Source organism: Cercospora beticola, chromosome 3, assembly GCF_033473495.1.
Source record: "Cercospora beticola chromosome 3, complete sequence".
Classification (NCBI taxonomy): Eukaryota; Fungi; Ascomycota; class Dothideomycetes; order Mycosphaerellales; family Mycosphaerellaceae; genus Cercospora; species Cercospora beticola.
The window spans coordinates 337,438-361,862 of record NC_088937.1 but is presented as its reverse complement, the minus strand read 5'-3'; the positions used below and the strand labels follow the sequence as shown (position 1 = coordinate 361,862).

The 24,425-nt window shown below is 52.4% G+C and overlaps 6 protein-coding genes and 1 non-coding gene across 7 annotated transcripts; 4 read left to right on the top strand and 3 right to left on the bottom strand.

Annotated features, from left to right (window-relative positions):
• Positions 1-756: 756 nt before the first annotated feature.
• RHO25_004106 (uncharacterized protein) lies at positions 757-3,315 on the bottom strand (the record flags this gene model as incomplete). Its single annotated transcript, XM_023595033.2, has 1 exon — positions 757-3,315. The coding sequence occupies one exon, from the start codon at positions 3,313-3,315 to the stop codon at positions 757-759; it is 2,559 nt and encodes an 852-aa protein (XP_023457347.2).
• An 867-nt stretch (positions 3,316-4,182) lies between these two features.
• On the bottom strand, positions 4,183-7,563 carry RHO25_004105 (uncharacterized protein; the record flags this gene model as incomplete). Its single annotated transcript, XM_065602520.1, has 2 exons — positions 4,183-7,108; positions 7,220-7,563. The coding sequence occupies 2 exons, from the start codon at positions 7,561-7,563 to the stop codon at positions 4,183-4,185; spliced, it is 3,270 nt and encodes a 1,089-aa protein (XP_065458592.1).
• A 276-nt stretch (positions 7,564-7,839) lies between these two features.
• Positions 7,840-13,149, top strand: RHO25_004104 (uncharacterized protein; the record flags this gene model as incomplete). The annotated part of the gene is made up of 1 exon (XM_023595031.2): positions 7,840-13,149. One exon carries the CDS (start codon positions 7,840-7,842, stop codon positions 13,147-13,149), a length of 5,310 nt encoding a protein of 1,769 aa, XP_023457224.1.
• A 358-nt stretch (positions 13,150-13,507) lies between these two features.
• Positions 13,508-15,823, top strand: RHO25_004103 (uncharacterized protein; the record flags this gene model as incomplete). The annotated part of the gene is made up of 1 exon (XM_023595030.2): positions 13,508-15,823. One exon carries the CDS (start codon positions 13,508-13,510, stop codon positions 15,821-15,823), a length of 2,316 nt encoding a protein of 771 aa, XP_023457225.1.
• Positions 15,824-16,012: 189 nt separating this feature from the next.
• On the bottom strand, positions 16,013-16,890 carry RHO25_004102 (uncharacterized protein; the record flags this gene model as incomplete). Its single annotated transcript, XM_023595029.1, has 3 exons — positions 16,013-16,293; positions 16,373-16,443; positions 16,523-16,890. 3 exons carry the CDS (start codon positions 16,888-16,890, stop codon positions 16,013-16,015), a joined length of 720 nt encoding a protein of 239 aa, XP_023457226.1.
• Positions 16,891-19,444: 2,554 nt separating this feature from the next.
• On the top strand, positions 19,445-20,761 carry RHO25_004101 (uncharacterized protein; the record flags this gene model as incomplete). The annotated part of the gene is made up of 1 exon (XM_023595028.2): positions 19,445-20,761. The coding sequence occupies one exon, from the start codon at positions 19,445-19,447 to the stop codon at positions 20,759-20,761; it is 1,317 nt and encodes a 438-aa protein (XP_023457348.1).
• A 387-nt stretch (positions 20,762-21,148) lies between these two features.
• On the top strand, positions 21,149-21,243 carry RHO25_004100. The gene has a single exon. It is a non-coding gene; the product is annotated as a tRNA-Ala (tRNA).
• Positions 21,244-24,425: the final 3,182 nt, after the last annotated feature.

The following is a 24,425-nucleotide window of genomic DNA, read 5'->3' as shown; positions in this document are numbered from 1 at the left end:
GTAAATTTCCAAGGAATGCCCGTGGCGTAACTGCAAATCTTCCACGCACGGAACTGCGCAACATATCCTTCACGGCAGTGTTGCACAGCGCAGCGTACGGAGCCGTGGCCAGTCTATCTCCTGTCCGGAAACACCAGAAAACTTCGGAAGCGATCGCGCCAACAAACACAAAGAAACTCTCATCCCACAAGGCACCGGAGGAGAGGCCGAATGTTCAATGTCCTTCATTCATTCATACATTATCTACTACCACTACCTCCCCACTTCATCTCATCGACCTCTCCCTTCACCATGCACAGCGCGTGTCATCTTCTCACCCCCCAAACCAAGCAGAACAAAGAACAAACGCCCTCTCCCAATGCTTCCTTCCTCGCTTCGTTCATGCTCGCTGAATCGTGCGAAGTTTCAATCAATCAGAAAAACGCTATGATATGCTATGCTCGCTTGCTTTCGTGATCAATCTCTCGTACAGAAAAGTCCAGGAATCTTGGTTTGCGATGATGCGCGCTCAAATGAATCAGTCTGTACGGTGCGCAGCGATTCTCGCTCTCGTTCTCATTATCAATCCGGGTTCCTCTCTGTTCCTTCTTCAATCTCCAATCGTATGAAAGGCTCTGCCTCGCTGTTTGCGTCGTTGTTATGTGCAAAATGTACAGTCAAGTACACATTAATCGAAAGGGGTTCCCGATGCATGCTCGTCCAAGGTCCTGTGACCAGCGATGGAACAATCAGCAAGAAATCAAGCTCATGGGTCGCTCAGAACACATCATCCGGCCACTCAAAATCCTCATCCTTACTGCCCCTCTTCCCAGCACCATTCGCAGCCAACTTGACCGACCCGTCACTCACAGAACGAACATGCTGACCCACTCCATTCTTGCCTGGCGAGCTCGCTGCAAAACCAGCACGAGGCAAAGCGCAAGTATTGCGTTTGAGGGGACTGTTCGAACGAGAGCGAAGCGAGTGACGCCCGTACTTAGAAGGCGTCGCTGTCGCAGTCGGATTCGGTGGCTCGTCCTGCAAAGGCATGGTACTCTCTTCCTCTTCTTCGTAGACAGGTTCCAGAATGGCATCATCGCCGCCGGAGGATGGAGGACGTGCCAGCTCGTCCTCACTAGGGACGACTTCGATGTCCTCGGTGATCTGCATCTTCTCTTGTTCGACTTCTACAGTCTGCGTTTTCGGGTCTGCTTTCTTCTTCGATCGTGTCATCGTAGTCGTTCTCTTCGTCGTCTTATTCTGGGGTGACTTTGGCTTTGGAGCGCTACTCGTGTTCTTACCCGCAGGACTGTTCTCGGTCTTGCCGGCAGACTTGCGCTTCTTCTTAGTACTGGTCGGAGCAGCTTCATCCCACTCAGCATCATCGTCGCTGGTTACTTTGTCGGGCTGGAAGACCTTGTCGTCGTTGGCCAGCGATCTACGCTTCTTCGACTTGCCGGTCTTCTTCGTCTTGAACTTCACCATGAGTGTGCCATTGCCGGAAGTCTTATTCCCATCGACCTCGGCCGCATTGTCCTCGTGGTCACCTTCGGCATCGGACTCATCGTCCTTTGCTGCAGCCGGCGCAGGATCCCGATTCTTCTCATTGCTCTGTCGACTGATCGGCTTGTCAGGGACATCCGGCTTCTTGAAAATATCCTTCGCGTGGGTACGGCGTGGCGAAGCCTTGACCTGTCGCATTGTCGCCTCTTCATCCACGTCATCGAAAGCCGTATTGAGATCAATCTCTGGGCGGGTTCTGGTGGTCTCCTCTGCACGTGGCACTGTTTCCTCATAGGTCTCCGGTCCACGCAGTTCTGGAAAGAGAACTCGCTCACTAGGCAATGTCGGCAAAGCTCCAGGAACGAATCGAGACCTCTTGTAACTGCTCTTGACACTACTGACAGGAGTGAAGCGCTCAAATTTGCTGCTGAGCTTGGGAGCTGGCGAGGCTTCAGCTAGGGCATTGTCGAGCTCCATCCTTGCTTTGTAAAGCTTCTCCTCCAGGTTGCTGACACGCTTCGATAAGCGATCTTGCTTCTTGAGGTCATACTTGGAGGCACTACTTCGGAGGATCGAAGCAGATCCATCGAACTCGAGTTTCGTAGGTGACACGGAAGTAGAAGACTCTCGTTGCGAGGCGGCCAGATTCCAATCCGACTTGGCTCGCTTGACGGTACCAGTGAGAGAGCCCAACGACGGCTTGCGCAAGTGCATACGAGACAGCCTACCGCGTATCGTTCGTGGGGGTTGCTGCACTTGTGGCGTTTGTGTCGCCTGCTCGCTCTGCTCTCGAGATTGTCCTGCCTGAGAAGTAGTATCCGTGGTATTTCCATATTGAGAAGCTCCTCCAATGCTTTGCTGCTCCCGCGAATGTCCCTTGTACGAATCGATGGACTCGCGATTATCCACAACAACGCCAGAATCCCGCGGCGTAGCCTGAGTTGGCACGAATTGTCCAGCACTCTTCATCTGCGCATACTTCGCTTCTGCCTCAGCTTTCAACCTCGCCTTCCTCTCCGCCTCCAATTTGTTCTTTCGCGTCAAGTCCTCTTTCGTATCATTCCACAGGCGATTCCAGAGCGCAATGGGCTTGAAGCTCGAGCCCCAGGACTTGCCAAACTTGAACATTCCACCTTCCTCCTCTTTCCCGTCCCGCGAATTAATCTCGGCGACTCGATCTGGCATTATTTGCTTCTCGTGCTCGATCGTCGCCTGGACATCTCTTGCAGGCGTGGGCATACCATCGTGGTAATCGGCCATGAGCTCATCCACGTAGGAGAGGTTGCCGCTTTCCGATCGCGGCATTTTCGTGAAGACGGAGGGTGGTTGCTGGCTGGGTTTGTCTGTCAAGCTACCTTCCTGAAACCTCGACTCGCGCGGCGGAGAGTCTTGTCTCCTCGGCAGGACTGAAGTAGAAGCAGCATGGCGCAGATTGAGATTAGAGAGGTTGCGGATGCCCTTTTTACGGCGCAGCTGGGCGGCTTTCTGCGAAGGTGTGTCGGATACGTAGCCGTCATTGGCTCGCACTTGCGAACGCGAGCGTTTCGATGGCGTCGGGCGGTCGTTGTCACTGACGTCGGCAGGGTCGTTTCGGAAGCCGTAGTGATAATTGACATCGTCTGCCGCATCTCGTCTGCGTTTCGAGCCACTAGCCGGCGCGGTGGGAGGTCCGGTGAGGTCCATCATGGTGGTGGTGTTCAGCTGGAAGGCAGCATCTTTGGGCGGGACTGGCGGCGGCGGAGACTCCTCCATCTCCTGCAGGGTGGTGAGGTGGGAGTACCTGTGATCCTGCAGGGCGGTTATCAGCACATGATCACGCGTGATCCCGGCCATGATAGCGGGCGTGTGTTATGAGTTGGTGTGATGAAAAGAAGTGCAGTGCAGCACATCAACAACAGAGTTGTGTCTGCTGTTTGATCATTGTCGTACCTGGAGTCCGTGACCCTCTGATCTTCAGCCAAACAATTCACTGCAAGCTTTCGGCAGGTGGTGCAGGATGGCGCACGGAACGTCTGTGCCTGAGTCCGCGGGTTGGCTGTGAGTGGGTCTCTGTTGCGCTGGCGGATGCGTTGTGTTCGTGTTCGGAGATGCGGGGATCAGCAAGAAAGAGGTGGGTATGTGCAAGAATGTACAAGAATCAATGTCGACAATCTTCCAGTCGAGGAAGTGTAGAACGAAGAAGAAGAGAAGAAGTCGGTCGGCCGTCAGTCGGTCAACACACGAACGCTGGAAGACGCGGAGAGAGGGGATCGACTAACTAACGCACAAGCTTCGGCTCCTGCTCGCAACATGACGCTAAAACACGTGACATGCGCCTGCCAATCGGCGTCTTTCCAGCTCTTTCGCTGCACGTTCACGAGGGAAGGAGCGTGTTTCTCGACCAGATATCAGCTGCAACATACCGCGTCTGCATGCAACATCCCTCATCAGCTCCGAGAATACACATGCACAGCACGAGCGTCTGGATATTCACCACCATCACAGCCGGAGAATTCTCAACGAGTCAAGTGCAATGGCAGCTGTCACTTCGAAACAGAACCCTCCGAACCACGGAACCATATCTTTGAGACATGTTCATATTCCGACAAGCTTTCAACGTCTCCGAAGCAGCGGGACCGGCAACTGGTTCTCTAGCCCAGAGCGTGCAACGTGCGAATTCTGTTTCATTTTCATTTTCCTGAACTCATAGCTACAGAGCTCCTATCCCATTATTGCAGCCTCCAACGAGCTTCTCACGCGAAATCCCCTCTCGACGAGGACATCGAGCCATTGCTTCAACTCTTCCTTTTGCTGTTTGGTAGGTGGTAAATCAGCGAACAACCCCATCCCTCGGACTACGAAGCCCAAATGCCAAGGAATGTGTCTCATGCCGTCTAGTAGGACCTGTTTCGTTCTTTTCATTGGTTTCTCTTTGGTACTTGCGGCTGATCCGTGAATGAGACTGTACTCCCACTCAAGCCACAATTCCCACAGCAGGGGAGAATGTTTGATTTGACCGTCAGGATCCGAGACTGCATTGGAGAAAACAGAGCGGATCGTGTTCATAGTGACTCCAGAAGCATTCTCGTCAGTCACGCGCCTGAGCGCATTGGATAGCGAGTGGGTCCATCGAACCATGTCCGAGTGCTCGGGTCTTCGTGCTGTCGCTGCGTCGCTTGTGCTGCTCGCGCTGATGACCTCTCGCAAACGATCCTGGTTGCTCAGGCGAGAGCGCAGGCTGAGAAGGACACTGTTGCTTGGAAAGAGTTGGAGATCGTTCTCGACTTCTTTGCGGAGTATGGCGGGCTTGTATGCGCGTCGATGACTGATGTGCATATCAAGTAGCTGGGTTTTGTGCTGAAGGAGAAGCTCAAGACCTGGCGAAGAACTCGCATTCGACAGCAGGCGCGCATACTTTCCGTATGTTTCTAGACTCGCGTTAATTGAGCACTCGTTCGTCAGATATGCCAGCCAAGCAAGCAAATTCGCGTAAGCCGCGGCATGGCAGTATCTTTCGGCGAGCAGCATCCGATCGAAACCGCTTTCCAGCTCACGCCGGACCTTGAGCTGCTGCAGTTCCGCATCACCACTCGATTCGCAAATGGTCATGAGACTCGACAGAAGCGCGCGACTATCCGACGTCTTCCTGGCGAGGCATAACAGCCGGCTTTGCCAGAGCAGAACGACGTCGTCTTGTTTGTTCTCAGGCAGACTTGTGCGCATGTTGATCGCAGTCGACCATACTTGAAGCGCCTTTTGCAAGTCCTGTTCGTCTTTGCGCGACACCTGCAGAAGTGCAAACGCGTTGTAGAGACGCAGACTTGAAGAATGGGTCTTGAGCAGTTGCTTCGCCGTTTTTGTCGCAGCATCGGGCAAATGTCGGCATTTGTACGCCAGTGAATACTCCGCGATGCCTTCGTCAAATTGTGTAGCCAGAAGCTGTTCGAGGAGGCGGTCAATGAAGTTGACTGCCGAAGGGTGTACCTCAAATGCAGTCCCGTCGAACAGGCTATCGACCGTTTCAAGCATCGATCTGCTGCGCGCAGAACCCTGATTGCCGTCGAATCGTGACGGCTGCGAGTGCCTGGCTCGAGCGAGATGCGCGTCTCGTGTCCAGGCCGAAAAGTGTGTCGCAGCATCTCCATCGACGGACTCGGCAGGCAACGAGGGCATTCCAAGGAAGAAGAGTACAGCATGGATGAGCAGGATACGATGACTCTCCAGTCTATCGCAGCGCTCGAGCACGTCGCTAATGTCCGAGAACATCACGTATCGGAAAGGATCCTCCACTGCAGCATCATCATCTGCAGTTGTCGACAGACAGACAGATCTGCTCCATTCTCTCTCAATGCTGAGTGTGTCGGCAAAAGTCGAGTTTGCTGTCTTCGTACCATGCGAAATCTCTGGAGCTCGAGTGGAGATTGTGCCATTGGTATGGTAATTCGACCAGCCTGAAGCATCTGCTTCTCCAAATCGAGGACACTCGCTATCCCAGAAGTCCTCGAACGCAGGCAGACGATCCACCAGGCTGGACTCTTTCAGCACGTCCGGCGCACGAGTGATCCATTCCAGAAGTGCTTGCCACGTCGCAATCGAAAGCTCAATATAGCCAGCTCCTCGAACAAATGTCGTATAGCGCAAAAGCACATAGATCTGCACTGCAGCTATCTCCTGCAGCTGCTTTCCAATTGCCTTCTGTGCAGATTTCCGAAGCATAGCGAGACACCGCATATATGCCTCTTTGCACGTCTCGTACTGAAAGCCTGAAGGACCGTCCTGAACATGGTTCAAATAGCGCGTCCAAAGCAGTATACTCGTGGGACACTCTTGAAGTGCTTCTTCCCATTTCTGTGTCCTCTTATTGCTATCCCAGATGTAACGGCCTTCCCCGATCATGGCGAGCACGAGTTCTTCGTAGCCTGGCATATCTTTCGATATATTGGCTTGTGCCTCACGCACAATCGACAATCGCAAATCTGCGAGCGTCCGCCTTTCAGATGAGGCAAAACTTGAGAGCATTTTGCCCGGGTTCACAAGTCTGGCTTGGTGATTGATGAGAGCTTGCCATGCTTTTACATCACGAGGAGCGGCTTTTGTCTGCTTTGATAGTACTGCATTCTGCTGCCGAGCGACCAAATCCCGATCATGGTCGAAGCCATCAATGTCAGAGTCCGTATCAAGAGCCAGGTCCTCGTCGGCCGGTCCAGGTTTGGCCTTGCCTTCAATCGATCGATAGTCGACTCCAGGCTGCGGAGACTCCGAATCACGCTTCCTTTTGCGAGAAGATCTCAAGTCCACGTAATCGCATCCCAAGTCATCGTCTTTCGTGGCCTTTGCCGGCACACTTGGCACGATGAATCGATAATGACCCTCCTTTGGTCGACCATGGCGAGAGGTGAGCAGTCTTCGCGCATCACCGCCTTCGCGCTTCTTCCGAACATTCATCAAGGAGATCTCCTTGTCGGTGCTTGCCTCACGATCGATTTTGAAGTTGGCGTCAAGTCCAAGGACTCTGCCATGGCCAACGCGACGGTATGGAGGCACACTATAGCGATGGAGGCTGCCATATTCTACACTCTTCGAATCGCCTCTTCGATCGACGAGGAAGAGCTCGGATTCTTCCAGATCTGGATGTGAAGCTGCATCCCTATATGGTAGCGTAAGCAGTTGATTTGCGCGTAGAGTGCAATGTGTGCAGATTGAAGACTGTACTGAAGTGGTCGACTGCTCAATGCCCGTGAGAAGTGCCGTGACTTACCGAATAGGTCGATCAGTCACTTCGCCATGATCTGAAGTTTTCTCCTTCACTCGGTGTTCAACGCCACGTTCCTGGCCGCGGTGTCGAGAGTGTCGTGATCTGTCGTGGCTGTCGCGGTCACGGTGGCGATGTGATCTGTGTGACTCGTGATTCCGATGCTCTCGATGCTCTCGGTAGTCTCCTTGTTCCCTGTCACGTCTCTCTCGATGCTCAGATTTGCGATTCCGGTCCTTGCGGTCGTCACCCGCCGATCTGTCTATCTGTACCTCATCTCCTTGAAGCTTGGAGTCTTTCTTTGGCTTGGGCTTGAAACTGCTGAACTTCGGAACTGCTGGCTTGTCCATCTGTATCAAATCAGTCTGAGTGCATTCCAAGACGTAACGCCGACGATAAATATCACTTACCTGGTGATGGAACGAAGACGCAGGCGGCGGAGATGTTGTTGGAAGAGGTTGGCCCGAAGTCCCACGACTTGTGCGCGCGAAAGTGCTGAGTCTGGAGAACCTTAAGCGCAAGCTCAAAAAAGTTCACGAGATGAACTTCACTCTCTTCGACGTTCCAATATCCGTCGTCTATCTGGCAAACATTGCTTGAAGTGCTGCTGCGAAAGAGGAAGAGCCATGGCAACGGCTCTGCAGCAGCAATTGGCCGCCATTGCGGCCAACAGCACACACCAGCTCGACCTGAAAGCGCAAAAGGCGCGCCACAGTAAATCGCTACTGTTCGAACCTCGAGATGCCGCTACCCAAAAATTCGATACCATCTACCAAATATGTCTGGAAGGATTCGAGGAGTTATGCGAGTTGGACAAGCGATTCAGACCGTATGCGCGGAATCTGTTCAGCGAGCAGAGTAAGACGGAGGATCGGACGAATATGACGGTGCAAGAGAATGAAGAGCTGGATACGGTTATTGTGCGGTTTCTGGGGCTGCTTGGAGGACGATTACTGCTGAAGCCGGCGATGAAGGCCATGGAATGGCTCGTCAGAAGGTTCCGAGTGCAAGAGTACAACACAGAGGCCGTGCTGTTCACGTTTCTGCCGTACCACGCTTCGCATATTTTCCCGACCCTCCTCTCGATCTTGCCCGAACAGCTGCCGCCGAATTTCCGATTCTTGCATCCGTATGTCACATCATTGCAGAATCCGCCTCGTCACGCCATCGTGGCTGCTGCGAGTAACCAGTCTGCTCTGTTCTCCGCGTTCAGCCAGTATATGCTGGGCGTTGCGAAGCTCAAGTACCAGCAGCCAATGCTTTTGGGATTCTGGGCCAGCATTACCGCACAGGCTGTCAACAATATGATCGATGCGTCCCGTTCCGGAAGGAAGGAAGTTCGCAGGCAGAAAGAGGAGGATATGCTGATGAAAGTGCTTCCCATCCTTCGCGGAGCATTCGCCATTCAGGGTGTGCCGGAGCTGTATTTGGGAAGTTGCATGATCATGACCATCATGGCAACCAAGGCTGACCTCAGTGAGGCTACCTTGAATGCCCTCATGGACGCAGTGGCGAGCGGTTGGACCGAGCAGACAATTGAGGACGGCATCATCTGTCTCTCGGTGCTTGCAGAGGAAAAGGAACAGTTGACTCTGTCCAAAGGCACAGTCCGTGCACTTCTCCAGCAGGAAGAGGCACTGGAGATTCTCGATCGAGTGGGTGGAAACTACAGAGTGGATAATCTGCTCACCGGAGTTGCATTGGGTGCTCTGGACCTGATCAAGGGCACGTCAGACGCACGCGCGATGCAGCTGCTGCCAGCAATTCTCTCTTCACAATCGTTACCCGAGTCACACGCCGTGTATATCTTGGAGAGCACGCTTCGTGCGATTGCCGATCTCCCATCGGCCGAATCTGATGCCAATAGCCGACGCGATCTCATCACTATTGCTTCTCGTGCCTCCGAGGAGGAGCACGGGGCGCGGCAATTGCAATTGGCGGCTCAGAGAGCAAATATCAATCTCGCCGAACTGGACGGAAGCCTCACCCTGAGATTGACGGACGGGGACGAGACTCGGGACGAAGAGAGAGATCAGATGTTGCTCGACTCACAATTCGATATGGAAGCCATCGAGACCAAAGCATTGTTTGAAGACCTTCCCAAGATCGATTCCACCAACTTCTCATTCCTGGACGAAGCACATTCAGCCATCTTCGCAGACTACTGTTCAGCTTTTCAGGCAGCATTGCCTTCGAAACAGGATGTGGCCACCTTCTTCAGCCTGCCCTCTCTCGCTCGCAAGAGCCTGACACAACAGCCGACCATGCTCACATTCCTTGCTCGTACATGGACGAGTGATGTTCCCGCGTCAGTGCGAGTCAAAGCGCTGCAAGTCACCCGAGAGCTGCTGGAGCAGGTTCGCAAAAGTGGTCAATCAGTCGACTTGCAATTGCTGATTCCGTATGTTATCTCCGGTCTTAGCGACTCTGTCAAGGCTGCGAGAAGCGCTGCTGCTTCCACCTGTCTTGCTCTGCACAGCACATACGATGTCAAGAAGCTCAAGGAATCGACAGTGTGGGCGAAACCCTCTGCTTACGGCCCGGCTGGATTCAATGTGCAGTGGTTGTCCTCCGCCGATGCGCACAAATTCATTGCTGATGGCATCGTTGCGGTCCTCGAAGACTGTGTTATCGATCAAAATTATATCCTCCAGCACTTGGCAGATACGATCAACGGCGCCACGAAGGCCGAGCGCAAGGAGTTGAAACAGGCCCTGCGCGCAAGTGTTTATTCTTGCCTTGCCTCGCATGTAGTTGCGACCCCTGAGCCGCAAGTAAAACTCCGCCTTCTGGACGTCACGGCCAAAGTCGGCAAGGTCGCTGGATCCAACACCCGCGTTCAAGTACTGCTGCCATATGCAAAGCAGGCATTGGGCGACAAGTCATCGAGCCCAGCCCTCTGCAAGGCCTTGGTCAGCAACATGACCCATCGCAGTACCGAGGAACTACAATTTTCGAAGGATCTTGCTGGCGGACAATACGGCGCTGACCGTGCGCAGTATGCATTTGCTCGTCTGAGCCAACTGTGGCGCAACATGAAGCAGAATTCGCAAACTGACGTCGCAGACTGGCTGCTGGATCTATCTCTTGGCGGCGAAGGCTCAACGGCTTCTGAAGAACTTCAGGCACAAGCAGTGGAAACACTGCGTAACTTGACGCTGCCCAGTGAAATACTGGTGCATCTGGTGGAGAGTCTACCCAGTGTTGCGCAACTGCAAGGCCATCCGACTCCCGCCAAAAAGCAACGAACAAGTCGGACTTCTGACGTTTCGAAGCTCGCTAGCATCGACAAATCCAAACTTGATGCAGCGATTCGCCGGATCACTCTTGTGCTTGAAATCGTAGAGGGGTCAAAGGCTGAACAGCATCCACAGTTGCTGAAGGGTCTCTTTTACCTTCTGAGCGAGTTGCAGCACTACAAGACGCTACTGGACTCCGAGCTGGTTTACCTGCAAGGACTTCTGATCAACAACCTGCTCTCTGTCGTGAAGGGATTGAAGAACGCGTCGAACAAGGACGTGGACCGCTCAGTTGTCCGCGCTGATCTCATCGTTGACTGTGTGCGAACCACCTCAAGCACACAAGTCCATCAGTCTGCGTTACTTCTCATGTCCTCTCTGGCTTCCTGGGCACCAGATCTCGTCCTTCACAGCGTCATGCCATTGTTCACGTTTATGGGCTCAACAATCTTGAAGCAGGGAGACGATTACAGCGCTCATGTCACCGACCAGACAGTGGCGCGCATCATTCCTCCTCTGGCGGCATCCCTCAAGAAGAAGGGCCGAGATTTGCTCACAGGATCTGCTGAGTTGCTCCTGAGCTTCACCGCAGCCTTTGAGCACATCCCGCTTCATCGACGAGCAGGACTATTCCACAATCTGGTCCAGACCCTCGGCCCAGAAGAGTCCCTTTTCGCGATCATGGCTATGCTTATTGAGCGTTATCCGGAAGACAGCACTGTGTTACCTTTCGTGTCAGACCTGATGAGCCATTTCCCGTCGACCGTCGAGCTCGGTGCGATCAGAAGATACCTGGATCTCGTCTTCGACACCCTGAAATCGAAGAGAACATTGTCCGATGTTATCCTTGGCTATGGTGAGAAGAATGCTGATCAAGCCAAGGCTTCGACAATTGTGCTCATGGAAGGTCTTGCAAGCACACTCTCACGTGAAGCACTTCGCCGAAAGCTAGCCAAGGAACTGAAACTGGGCGCAGAAACCGCTTCGTCACTGCAAAACACATACTCGGTAATTCTGGAGAAGACCATGCAGCTTGGTCTGCAAGTCACCAAGTCTGAGGATCTTTCGGACAGCGCATCTAATGTTCTGACTGCACTGCTCGGTCTGATGCCAACGAGCGACTTCATCGAGTCCAGTGCTATGCTCATGCAAACAGGCTCTGACGAGATTCGCCAGCAGGTCTTCTGGTCTTTGGAACAGCGTGTCGAAACGGCAAGACGCGGCGATGCAACGTTGCAAAAGGTCTTCATCGAGGTTCTACCGAATTGTGCTCTGTTCGTCGCGTCCAGTCAGCCAATTGCAACTAGGACCGCTGCCATCACTTGCATTGATCGGATCGCAGACAAGTTTGGCAAGACAGATCGCTCGTCTGTCATGTCTGTTGCGCAAGAGATTGCAGGCGATGCGGCACTCGGCGAGAAAGATGATGATCTTCGCCGAATATCCATTTTGTGCTTGGCGAGCATGGTGGAGGTGTTGGGAGACGAGATGATCCCCATTCTGCCAAAGACGTTCGACACCGTGCTACGCTACATGCACGAAACCTTGCATGAAGGTGACGGCGAGGCTAACATGGAATTGCTTGTGGCCGGCTTCAGCTTTGCCATGGCTGTTCTCGATCACATTCCATGGATGCTGTCCGGGAAGTACTTGGACCGCCTTCTTGTACTTGCCGCTGAGAGTGATGCGGACACTGTTCAGCGATTCATTGCGCTCGCGGCAAGAAAGGTCTCGGCCAACGATTTCCTCGGCGCCATTGAGCGTACCTGGGCAGAAGTTGTTAAGATCGCAACCGAAGATGATGTCGATGCAGCTCGCATTCATGTTACCGCTCTCAACACTGCCGTGCAACATCACACCAAGGCGACTATTGCACAGAATGCGCAACTGCTCTTCAAGATCCTTCTTCTTGCGTTCGATCTGCGGCGACAACTTGCTGACGAAGATGACGAGGATTTGTCGTCGCTCTTCGATATGGTCAACGACACGACCATGCAAGCTGTGCTTAAGCTTAACGACAACACATTCCGGCCATTCTTCATTCGTCTCACCGAGTGGGCCTTCGCAGGACTTCCAAAGACCGACCATAAGGGTGCTCTCCTCCGCACCTCCAGCCTTTACAGCTTCTCTCTCGTCCTCTTCGAGCAACTCAAGAGCCTGGTCACAAGCTATGCCAGCTTCTTGCTTGAGAATGCCGCATCTCTGCTCACGACACTGTCAACTGGAGATGAACAGGAGCTGGAGCTTCTCGAACTTGTCCTCGACACTCTGACATCGAACTTCTCCAACGACCAAGACGGTTTCTGGCAATCTCCCGCACACTTCGATGCGATCGCCAAGCCTCTCGTCTCCCGCCTCGGTCTCGCAGCCACATACGATGTCAATTCGCACGTTATTCCCGCCATTACGGAGCTTGCTGCATGTGTTTCCAGTCAAGATCATCACAAGACCATGAACGGGCTGATCATGACTTTTATGCGGAATGAGAATAGTGCTGTCAGGCTGGCGGCTATCAAGGCGGAGAGATCTTTGACTGAGAGATTGCATATTGATTGGTTGAACTCTTTGCCGGAGATGTTGCCATTTATTAGTGAGTTGCAGGAGGACGATGAGGGAGTTGTGGAGAGGGAGTGTCTGAGATGGATTGCGCAGATTGAGGAGGTTACTGGGGAGTCGTTGGAGGGGATGTTGCAGTAGATGTACTTGTGTAGATGGCTGGAAGACAGTCGCACTCTCGTCGATCATCTCTACTCCACGTTCCTCTCTCCTTCTCGCTGCGTGTGCAGCTCTGAGATCTGACTACCAAGAAGAAATATTCCACATGTACAGCATCAAATCCTCATCAACCACAACAAACTTTGAACATCCAAGCTTACTAATCAAGGAAGCTGCACCTCACCCTGCACGAAGAGGATCCGAATCCACGTCCACTAGCGAGGCACAGCATCTTCCTAGCCCATCCTCCACCTCAGCTCGAGAAATAGCCGCCGAAAGGATGCCTCCCAATACTCTCTCCCCTCCTTGTTCGCACCAGCATCTCCTCATACCCTAGAGAATGCGCCTCCTCAACGTCCACACCCTCGAATTCTCCGTCTACCACTCCACCCCACCACCCTACGCCATCGCCTCCCACCGCTGGCACCTCGGCCACGAAGCTTCCTACAAAGACATCCTAAAAAAGCGAAATACAACTTCCACAGGGTATAAAAAAGTTTTGGAATTCGCAGACTTTGTCAGGAAAAATGTGGGAAATGTGGAATGGTTATGGATCGATACGTGTTGTATCTTACAACAGAGTAGTGAGGAAGTTTCAGAAGCTGTGAATAGTATGTTTAAATGGTATCGGAATGCGGTGGTTTGTATTGCGTGGTTGGATGATTTTGGTGGGGTGAGGGAAGGTGGAGGGGATTTGGGGATGTTGGGGAGGAGTAGGTGGTTTACGAGAGGTTGGACTTTGCAAGAGTTGGTTGCGCCGAAGACAGTTGTGTTTGTTACGAGGGGGTGGGAGGTGCTGGGGTATAAGGGGATTAGAACGGAAGGGTTGAAACAAATGGCAATGGGACCGGAGTTGGGGGAGATTTTGGCAGGTGTCACGGGAATTCCGGAGCCGGTGCTGAAGGATTATGAGTATGCGAGGGCGATTGGGGCGGAGCAGAAATTGGAGTGGATGAGTGAGAGAGAAACGACGAGGGAGGAGGATCAGAGTTATTGTTTGTTGGGGTTCTTTGATGTTACGATGCCGGTTATTTATGGGGAGGGGAGGGAGAAGGCGAGGATGAGATTGTTGGCGGAGATCAAGAGGCTTAATGTGGTTCCCGCAAATCTGGACGATGATTTTGAGGTTGTGGAGAAGCCTGCCATTCGTACTCTCCATGAAGCGGCGAGTTCGGGCGATCTGGAATTCATCTCTCAGTACCTCGAAGGGCCACCGTCGAGGAGAGAGCAGCTCTGGACCTGGGATGCTGGAGGGGGTCTTCCACTTCATCGCGCTGTACGCAATGATCAAGCACTGACTTGCAAATTGCTGATTGCGTCTATGAATGGGAGAACATGGGATCCTGTGGACCTGCTTGATATGAACGGCAAGAGTCCGGTCGAATATGCGTTATACGACGTTGGCTCCGAGTCAGACGATGTTCTGAGAGAGTTCCTCACGGACGAAGGGCTATGCTTCGCGCTGCCAACTATTCTTACTGTAAGGAAGACGGTTCTGGTTCGCATCCTGGAATTGGGTGGCCCAGATGTTATTCTCCGAGCGATCAGAATCTCAAGAAAGGCCCAACGACCTGCGTTGTTCTCCAATTTATTGCAACGCACGCTGGCAACAGTTGTCACTGTTCCACAGTCGGAAAGACTGGTGCCTTCTTTGGCAGCAGATGTTATCGGCCTGGCAAACGCGAATGAGAAGACACTTACCGCGGCCGTAGCAAAGATGACTGACATGATCTATAATTGGGCAGTGTCTGAGCGTGTAAAGCGATTGATACTGCTACAGAAAGTTACGGGTCTGGAGGTTTTCACTGGCAGTGATGGGCTCAATTTTGTCGGAAAAGCAATTCTTGCCAATGACACAGCAACTTTGTCCGCCCTACACAAGATCGACCTGTCGCTCTTTTCGAGGCCTGTGGGCTGGTGGACCGGCGATCACTTGACTGTCCAAGTTCACGTTGGTGAATGGCATCCTCTCCGATTTGCGGCATTCCTAGGATACCCTCAAGCTGTAGAGCTGGTGGCACGGCTGACGGACCCAGAGGAGAACGATCCACCTCACTTGCGCGCAGTTCATTATGCTGCAATATATGCTTACATGGACGACAAGCGGAAGTCCACCTTTCGCATACTACGAGAACTCTCCTTGGAGGACGACGATTCGGAGGAGTCAACCTATTGTATTGTCAACTTCGTCGTCACATGTGATACCGACTGGTTCGTTCTAGTCTTCCCTCATTCTCGAGAAGCTGTGATCGAAGACATCAAGACCGCCTCGCCAGAGAAGTTCTACTGGGACGCCGGCCATGTGAGAACCCGTAAAGGGCAATTCCACACAAGAACATGCGACAAGTTTAATATGCGAGTGAGAACCAAATGCATAGATCGAGGGTCTCCAGACAGCCAGCAAAGTGCGGTAAATTTGTCTTTCATGCATGGCTGGAACAATTCTGAAGTGCAAGGCGAAAAGGGACGTGTCATACTCGCACTGGCACCAGAATCAGAAGCGGACGTTTGGTTTCGGGAGTCAAATCAGCATCACTTTAGTCAGATGGATGATAACGCAACAGTATTGGCGTCGGGGACAAATTGGAGAGAAAGTGCGCATAATCATCGTGCGTGGCAACTTCGATGTGAGCAGAAAGTTATAAGCTCTGTTTAGGACCATGAAGTTACGCAGAGCTCAATTAGGACTCAGAGTTCTGGCATATAAGTGCTTTGCGCATCAAAGTCATGTAAGAAAATATCAGATTGATGTATGTACTTCTATTGTTTAATTGATCGTCGCCATGCACTGATGTAGTTAAGCCTCAACTCTCGCGAATTCTCAGTCTTCGACAGTTCCCTGCCATCACTTTTTCTGGGTGGCAACAATAGTCAAATCCGAACTAAGATGATAGCCACAATGGCAAGCTCCGTTCCAGGCTGGAGAGTCCCAAGCTTGGAGATATTTCTTATCCTCTGGCCTTTGCGACACGCCACTCAGGAAGTAGTTCTCTTCTTCGTACTTGATGTTCAGGATGCCGTTCGCGCAGCACCATTGACATCCGTGCGCAAGATAGCATTTTGCGCTTCCGCCGGGCATGACCCAAGTGATGGAAGACTGCCAGTATTTCACGGCAGTAAGCTTGGCTGTTGGGACGATAGAGTTAGTTGTGAGGGTTCTTTATCGTGATGGATCATGTGGTTTCTTTTTGTTTGTGCAACTTACTGCCATCGCCGCCATCCCAAGTTGCGATTTGCCAGAAGCCTCTTCCGCCGGCAGGAACACCTTTACCGAGTCTGGATGCAACAGCACTCGTCAGTCGTTTGTTTAGAGTTGGGGTTCGGAATTGAAGGGTGCGGTTTGCTTTCTACTGACCTGAGGCAGGTGACATATTGCAAGTCACAGATCGGGGGCTTTGAACCGACGGGATACTTTTTCCATTGTGCTTCTTTACGAGCATTTGCAATTTCCTGGTCTGAAGGTTCTCGACCCGGGTTTTGGGGCCATATTTGCAGACAAGGTGGTTCTCCTTTGAAATGTTTTTCTCCGGCAAAGTACTCGTCCATTTCTGCGAATGGGTCTCGGGCAACGAGATCTGTGTTGACGGGCTCTTGAGTGTCAAGATGTGCATTGTTCGTTGGATCGATGGCGCCTTTGTCGTTGTATTCAAGACTGTTAGGGAGGGCGTTCACCGTCGCAAGTAGAGCGGCTAAGGCCCATACGATCGATTGTTTGGCGTGCATCTTGAATGTTTCGTCGTTGTTCGACTTCTTCAATCCAGGATGAGCTTTGAGATGTGGTGCTACTGAGGACGACGACGTCCATCTTATACCATCCGATCAATCCTTCGGCGTCCATCGTCAGTCGTGCCTGGCCCCGCGTTCAAGCAGGGTTGACGACGCAAGCAATGCAAAGATAGAATAAGGCTTCTTGGGCTCCGCATTGCGACGGACTGCGAGCAACGAATGTTTCTGTAGAGTGCTTCTGTCTATGCGAAGTAAGTCGAACACGAAACAACGACAAGCTTGCAAGAAGTCGTATCTGTGATATCAGATTTAGCACTTGCCAGGGGAGGTGAAGTCGGCCGTGGTTGGCCGCTGCGAAGCAAATGGCTTCTAGACTGTCAGATAACTTCCACAGCTGAAAGTTCGCGCCCGACAGTTCGTGAGGATCAGTAATGCACGCGCGAGAGTTCGTCCAGCTCGCCGTGAAATACGAGCGCAAATGTCGAATTGGGGCCGGCACGCGCGAGAGTTCGTCCAGCTCGCCGTGAAATACGAGCGCAAATGTCGAATTGGGGCCGGCACGCGCGAGAGTTCGTCCAGCTCGCCGTGAAATACGAGCGCAAATGTCGAATTGGGGCCGGAAGAGAGTTGTCATCCCAATCGGAAGCGACGGCCTGCAAATTCCATCTGCAAAGCTCCAACATGTTGTTCGAGAAGCGAACCATGCAGCGACACACGAGAGTCAGCTGCCTATGTCCGTGCAGCAGAATTATCCTAAAGTGAGGCATTTTGAGTAATGACGCTTCTGGGTGTTCGTGATGATGCTGCGAACAACGGAGGCGAATTCAGTCGTTCACTTCTGCCCGGCGAAGGAGTGAGGGTAGGCCCTGCATCTCAGTGACCATTGTGCCTGCGATGGTTGACACGGCTCCATGAAAGCACAGCAAAGAGAAGGTCCATAGTCTTCTACCTCCCGCTGGATATTCTAGCAGTTCCACATGGCATCCTGATACATGATAAAATGGCGACTGTATGTCTCCATGTTTGTCAGAAAGGCAGCGTGGAGAGCGCAAGATCTGGAGGTCTTCGTATCCAGACATGTCTCAAGCTTTTAGGTGTCGATTACTGATCCGGCATGGCAGAACCGGAGACCGGATTAGTAGACTGCGTGGAAACGGGCGCGTAGTCCGCAGCGCAACGGACATGGTTCCTTGAGGAGAGATGGATCATGACCTTACCACGAAGATGCAAGTGTTTCCTATGGAGACGACGATGGGCGGTTCAGACGTTGTTCACTGTAACCAAATGATTTCCAGAGACCGCAGTGCTGAGTATCCCGTGGAGTTTTGGATCACTCATCGCTGTAATCGCCAGTGCCGTTGATTGGAGACAGGCAACGGAGCGGAATGGAAGGTCCCTAACTTTAGACGCGGCACCAACATATGTCCACTCTCCGATCAAACATTATGGGTCTCGGTCAGCAGAGGTCTGTTGTCACCAGCCATTTCGAAGACGGTTCATGCTGATGAATTCGTATCATTGATTCGTTGCGGACTGTGCGGACGCTCCGGACGCAGCGGACTAGAACTTCGTCGCTATGTTCGTTGTTATTTTCTCTCCGTTAATAAGCATCACTGGACGTTGCTTGTTAGCAGGACATGGTGTGCGAAATGTTTGTTCCTTCACGAGCATGGGGCCTCATCCGGCTTTAGCGAGCTACAGTCTGCTCACCATGATTCGTGTGCGTTCGGACAACGCCGAAGGCCACATTTGGCCTCAATTTTGAGTTTTGCTTCAATTCGGCATCCCAGAATGCATAGGACGAACTGTGAAAGGGTGAGATGTGTGTATTTCCGGCGGGAGCCTTCATCTCGCTTTGTAGGAGCATCCCATTGGTCTCAAAGTGTGACATCTTTGCTCGGCGGAGACACTTCTACTTGCGGGGTCTTTGGAAGGCCCAAATGCTTAACGCTGGGTCCGAAGAAGGAAGTCTGGACCGTAGATGGTCTTATGCTGAGGCCGGCTAAGGATCTACCGAGCCCTGGATGATACGATACATCCCATAAAGCGTATTTGTCCTTGCAAGGCCTATGTAAGGATGTAGCTTGTGAATACGCGGCCGCTGTGTAAGGAAGTGTAGGCTTGGCATACTCAACCTAGCCTAGAGTTTCGCTCGTAGAGATAGTCTCGCCGTATGATGCACTTGCCGAATACGCCAAGTCTCTACTGCTGGCTAGCCCAGTAACTGGTGGTGCAGAAAGAGGGATTGGAAAGAGGTCAGGATACCTGCTGCAATATGGTCATCCGGAGAGAAGTAGTTGAGGTTTCGGCGCGGGAAAGTGAAGTCTTTATGGTGCCTGAGGCATAACCGCCGTGTAAACGATCTTCCTCGAAAGAAGCGGGTCTCGGAATGAGCCTTGTTCCAGCTCCGCCCTACGTCACCGAATCTGACACCACATGCACGCGAGCACAGCCTGGAGCAACTACGCAAGCAGTTCTGTATTCCTAAGCATCTTTACTCCCCAAACATTCCAGTCGCCCGCAACGCCTCAGTTAGGCAGTATCATCCATCATGCCCTTCGACGGCAAGGCTATGCTGAAGGGAGGGTGGCATCCTTCCAACGATCGCGCAATCAAGAAAGAAACATGGAAATCCGATCTGAAAGGCATCGCAACCGGGAAGAAGAAGGATCCATATGAGCAGCAGCGAAATCACACGTCGGCGCCGTTGACCAGTCTACGAGACCCGGACTCGTTCGGACCTCCGCCGAAAGCTCGGTCTCACTATGATCAGGATGGCAGGCCGCTGAATCCGATTGAGGTGGAGCGGAAGAAGACGGGAGCTGCAGCAGGCTCGTCGCTCGCAGCTGGTATACCGCAGAGCTTGTCGCAGATTCCGACTGAGCATCGCGGAGGCCTTGGCGCGCCAATAGTGGAGACCGGATACAAGGAGCGGCGGCAGAGGGAGATGGAGGAGCGAGAGAGGAGGGAGCAAGAAGAGTTGAATCGCGAAAGAGGGCCATACAAGAAAGACACGACAGGAATCGATACAAGGAACTTTGCGCCGCCTCCAAGGCACTATGCTGTTGGCGGTGGTGGAACGGCAGCCATTGAAGCACCTAGACCTTCGCCCGCTCTACCGCCAAGAGTTCCTCCGAGACAGGCTACTCTTCCGCCATCGCCTTCTCGTCAGACGACAGGAACGATAGCGTCACAGAATAGTGGCAGCAGCGGACCTCCGCCTTTTCTCCCGCCCAGACAGAATGAGTATCCCGATGAACACACACCCGCGCCACCTCCAACTTATGGTGAAGCATTGAATGCGCCTTCCCCTCCTGCGCAGCCTACATCGAACAAGTTCGAGACCGCTGCAACGAATGCTGCTACAAAATTTGGCTCACAAGCTGCGACCTCTTGGATGCAGCAGAGGCAGCAGCAGCAAACACAAGATCCCGCTGCCATTAATCAAGGCGCTGCAGGCAGATTGGCTGGTGCAGGTGTCTCTGTCCCTGGCTTTGGTATCGGCCGATCTAATAATGCATCAGGACAACAGCTTCCTACTCCTTCGGCACAACAGGTGCAAAGCGCTGCGTCTTTCGCTTCCGGTGCTGCGGCACGCTTCGGCTCTCAACATCAGCAAGGTCAGGGCCAAGGTGGCCAGCTCAACGAGTTGCAGCAGAGATTTGCGAGGATGGGCACTGGAGGCTCTGCCCATTCTCCAGCAGGGCAAGAGAGTGGAGTCATTTCTCCTGCCGCTGCTGCACAGAAGAAACCACCGCCTCCACCGCCGCCGAAGAAAGCAGGTCTGCAGTCAGGTCAGCCGCCGAATGGAAGTGACAGCGGACAAGCTCCTCCGCCGGTTCCAATGAGCAGTAAACCGAAATGGTGATCGCTCGCGACTTCTCAAGAGAAATCAGTCCAGTCAGCCTGATCACAGCTAAGGCAGTGCTCGACTGCTACACCACGCTCTGTGCCGCAGTCCTGCTCAGTGGGATTATCGCAACGACCTTCAGCTTTACGAAGAATCGAATCAACAAAGTCTCTGACACTGCACGTTCCAGCACATCAGCACAGACGCAAGGAATTTGCAGAGCCGCTCATGCCAAGTCTACCATCCCACCGCGAACCCAAAATTCCAATGTCAGACATCAGCTCTTCCAACAACAATGGCCTTCGAAGTCTCGAATCTAAACTTCTACAGCAGGATGGGCGTGTATATTGGGAGAAGTATCATCGTTGTCCACCAATTGAGGTACACACCCCATAAACACAAATCGGGCGCGTGGTCTAGTGGTATGATTCTTCCTTAGCATCTGTTGCTTGCAACGGCATGAGTGGAAGAGGTCCTGGGTTCAATTCCCAGCGCGTCCATTCTTTTGCTGTATACGACGTAGTAGGCGTTGAATTTTGCATTGTTGAGGCTTCATTTTTGGCCCGGGGCGGCCAGGGTAATTTTGCGAAAAATCGCGGACATGCTACCTTCGAGCAAGGAACCGGGCCAGAACACCTTGCTTTACACTTTTCACATTGACGACTGCGCGATTTTGTATGGATCACAGTGCTGTGCGCAGGTGTCCACCATTTGACGTTGTTGAAGAACGAAATCCTGCGGTGAAATTTTTGCCGAAGTTCGGGCGAAACAATTCGATCAAAGAGAAGTCGCATACATGGACCATTTCCACGCAGCACGATATATCGTTCTTGTGATCACAATCCGTCTGCAAACACCATCAGGCTTCGATCAAACCGTTTGGCATTTCCCATGAGGGAACCCATCCTCCAAACCATTTTCTAAAATGTTTCGGCTCTTCCTGGTCAGCACCAGGTCATCAGCATGTGCAGCGGAACGTCTTGCTAGTCCGAGACAATACATCGTATCTCGCAAGTGGACTGAGAAACTGCCATATATATTCCTATTGCCGGAGATCTGGACGCTGTCCAATATGAGTTGCTCTCGACTAGCAATGCTGCTAGTTTCTGATGAAGAGTAGTCATAACCTTGGCAGGAGGCTCAGGCTTTCCAAGACGGCCTTCTTACAGGTAGATATCGTTTCGGACATTACTACTAGGAGCGTCGTTTCGAACAAGACTAGGTTCGACACGATCTTCTACCAGGTAAACCACGAGCTAAGGCTCGGCTTGATTTTAACAACAAGTCCTACGGACAAAGCTGTTTGCGGTCCCCTTTATACTTGCCCCCTTCAACTTTTCAATCCGATCACCTTCCCTTTCGCAAGAACACCGTCACGACATCCGCGATATCGAGGTCGACCGCAAGACGCAACCATGCGAATCACGATCCTTACCGCAATCATCTCCGGCCTGCTGTTTGGTTCGACCGCGTCAGCACGAAAAATATTTCGCGCCACGGCTCAGACTCCTGGCTGGTGCCTCGGGGGCGTTGATACAGGACTTACTGCCAAAGTTTGCACCAGTCGTGGAATTGGCCAGGGTGGAACGACATGTGGTGGTCCAGAACGGCGGATTGCATGTGTTGCGGCAATGTGCGAACAGAATGGTAGGAGACCATGTTATGTTTAGCAGCTGGTATGTCGATCTCGTTGCTTGGAGTATTGGGGACGGGTTCGCATGCTAACGAAAATGTTTCTAGTGTACGGCGATGGGAAGCGGTCCCTGGGTAGGACTGCAGGAAGTGCTGCCTTGTGACTGTTTTGCGATTAGCGATTAGCGATTTCCGTGTGCAGCGTCCTGGCTTGCGCCCATTCAGCATGCAAGATGGACAAATATCTCTCAGCCTCTGTTTCAATACATTCTTTCACCCAGTCGCCAACCAGCCCGGTGAACTCATACGAGCAAAGCGCATATGGTTGTCACAATGCCGAGCTTGCTTCGATTCGGGTGAAGAGCTTTTGGGTCTTTATTCGTACAGCCTCAGCACCGTGGCTATACTATTGACAGCCAGACATAACCTACCGTTGGTGTTGATTGGGGGAATACCTGACGATCTGAGAGCTGAATATGGCCTAATTCCAGAGGAAGGCTCTCGAGCCAGCAACGATGTGAGAGCATGGCACTTTGACGCCGATTACCAGGCAGACGCCACGCGTTTCGATGCATATCGCCGAGCGGCGCGGCGTAACAAGCAAAGGCCGGAACCATGCTTCGATTGCTTGTCTGTGTCCAATGTCTATGCTCGAGATCCACTATCGGAACCCTCTCTGATGAACTGGCGCTAGAAGGTGGTTCTCAATGACCGAAAGCCAAACCTGGTATCTCGGCTGGACGAGCGATCTGGACTGCATAGGACTTGGATTCTCATGTATTGCCGTCAACGACCGAAAAGATGAATCAGGCAGTGGACGTGTGGCGTCGCGCTCTGAAGTCCCTCGTGCGAGCTCAGCGGAGGTATATTCAACCCCTAGACCGGCCTTAAGAGCCGATTCTTCGTATAATGATGCGACACTATCGGTACATCGTGTCTCAAACAAGATCCTGGAGATGTATCATCACACCCACAGACCCGCGACTTCCGAAAGTCTGGATCTGAAGAAACGAGATCCAGCCAGGATTCGAGACGCCACTGGAAATCAATGAAGAGTAATCAAGGTCTTGGCGAGACGCTTTTGTCACTGGAGAGTATATTTCAGGACCGTATCGCCACCGATACGGATATCCTTCAGGGAAGTCCAAGACTCAGAGAGCCGCTAGAGCACATCCTACACCGCGTCACACGAACATGGGGGATCCGAGGGACGATCAAATGTTACAATTGGTGCTAAATGTGGCTTGCAGTCGATATGTACCCTGCTCTGCGTTCTCCCGACATGTCTGACAAACTGGAAAGTGATAAAGTGGCGTGAACGAAGCCTGAAGAGCACGGTACCAGTCTACTACATAACTGCGCTCCACTCACCTTTGCTATTCCATCTTGCCATCCTATCACGTCACAGCTCCTTCCCGAACCCATCATCGATCTTCACAGAACAATCTCTCTCAGGACGCCAACATGCGATATACACTGCTCACTGCAATAATTTCTAGCCTCGTTGCCGGTTCGAATGGCGCTCCAAATGGGGCCATACGCACGATGTATTGCAGTGCCACCAACGACTACGATAATTGCAAGACTGGAGCGGCCGACTTCGGTATGACATTCGATGCCTGCGCCGCATGTAATGTTCCAGTCAACCTCGGTGTCGAGTGTAAAGGAGACGGCGATCAGCTCGCTTGTGTCGCGCACTATTGCGATACACGTGGCAGGAAGCATTGCTTTGACAATATTCCTCATTAGGTAAGTAGAAACGATTATTCTTGTTGGTGTGCTGACAGACCACTGACGATCTTCCGCGTGGCACGCAGATCCATAGAGACTGCGAGTAATTTTGCGAATGGTTTTGGGTTCGAATAAAATGAAGGAGGAACTATGTCCGTTAAGCGCCAATGCAGCTTCAGAGTTCGGCTCACAGGACATTTTCCAGCGTCAAGCCATTGGAGTCAGGCCTGATGTCACAAACATGCCAAGTGCATGCCCGTGAGAACATAGCGAGTGTAGACAATCGGGTCAGCATTGCGCGGATGAGATGGTATATATT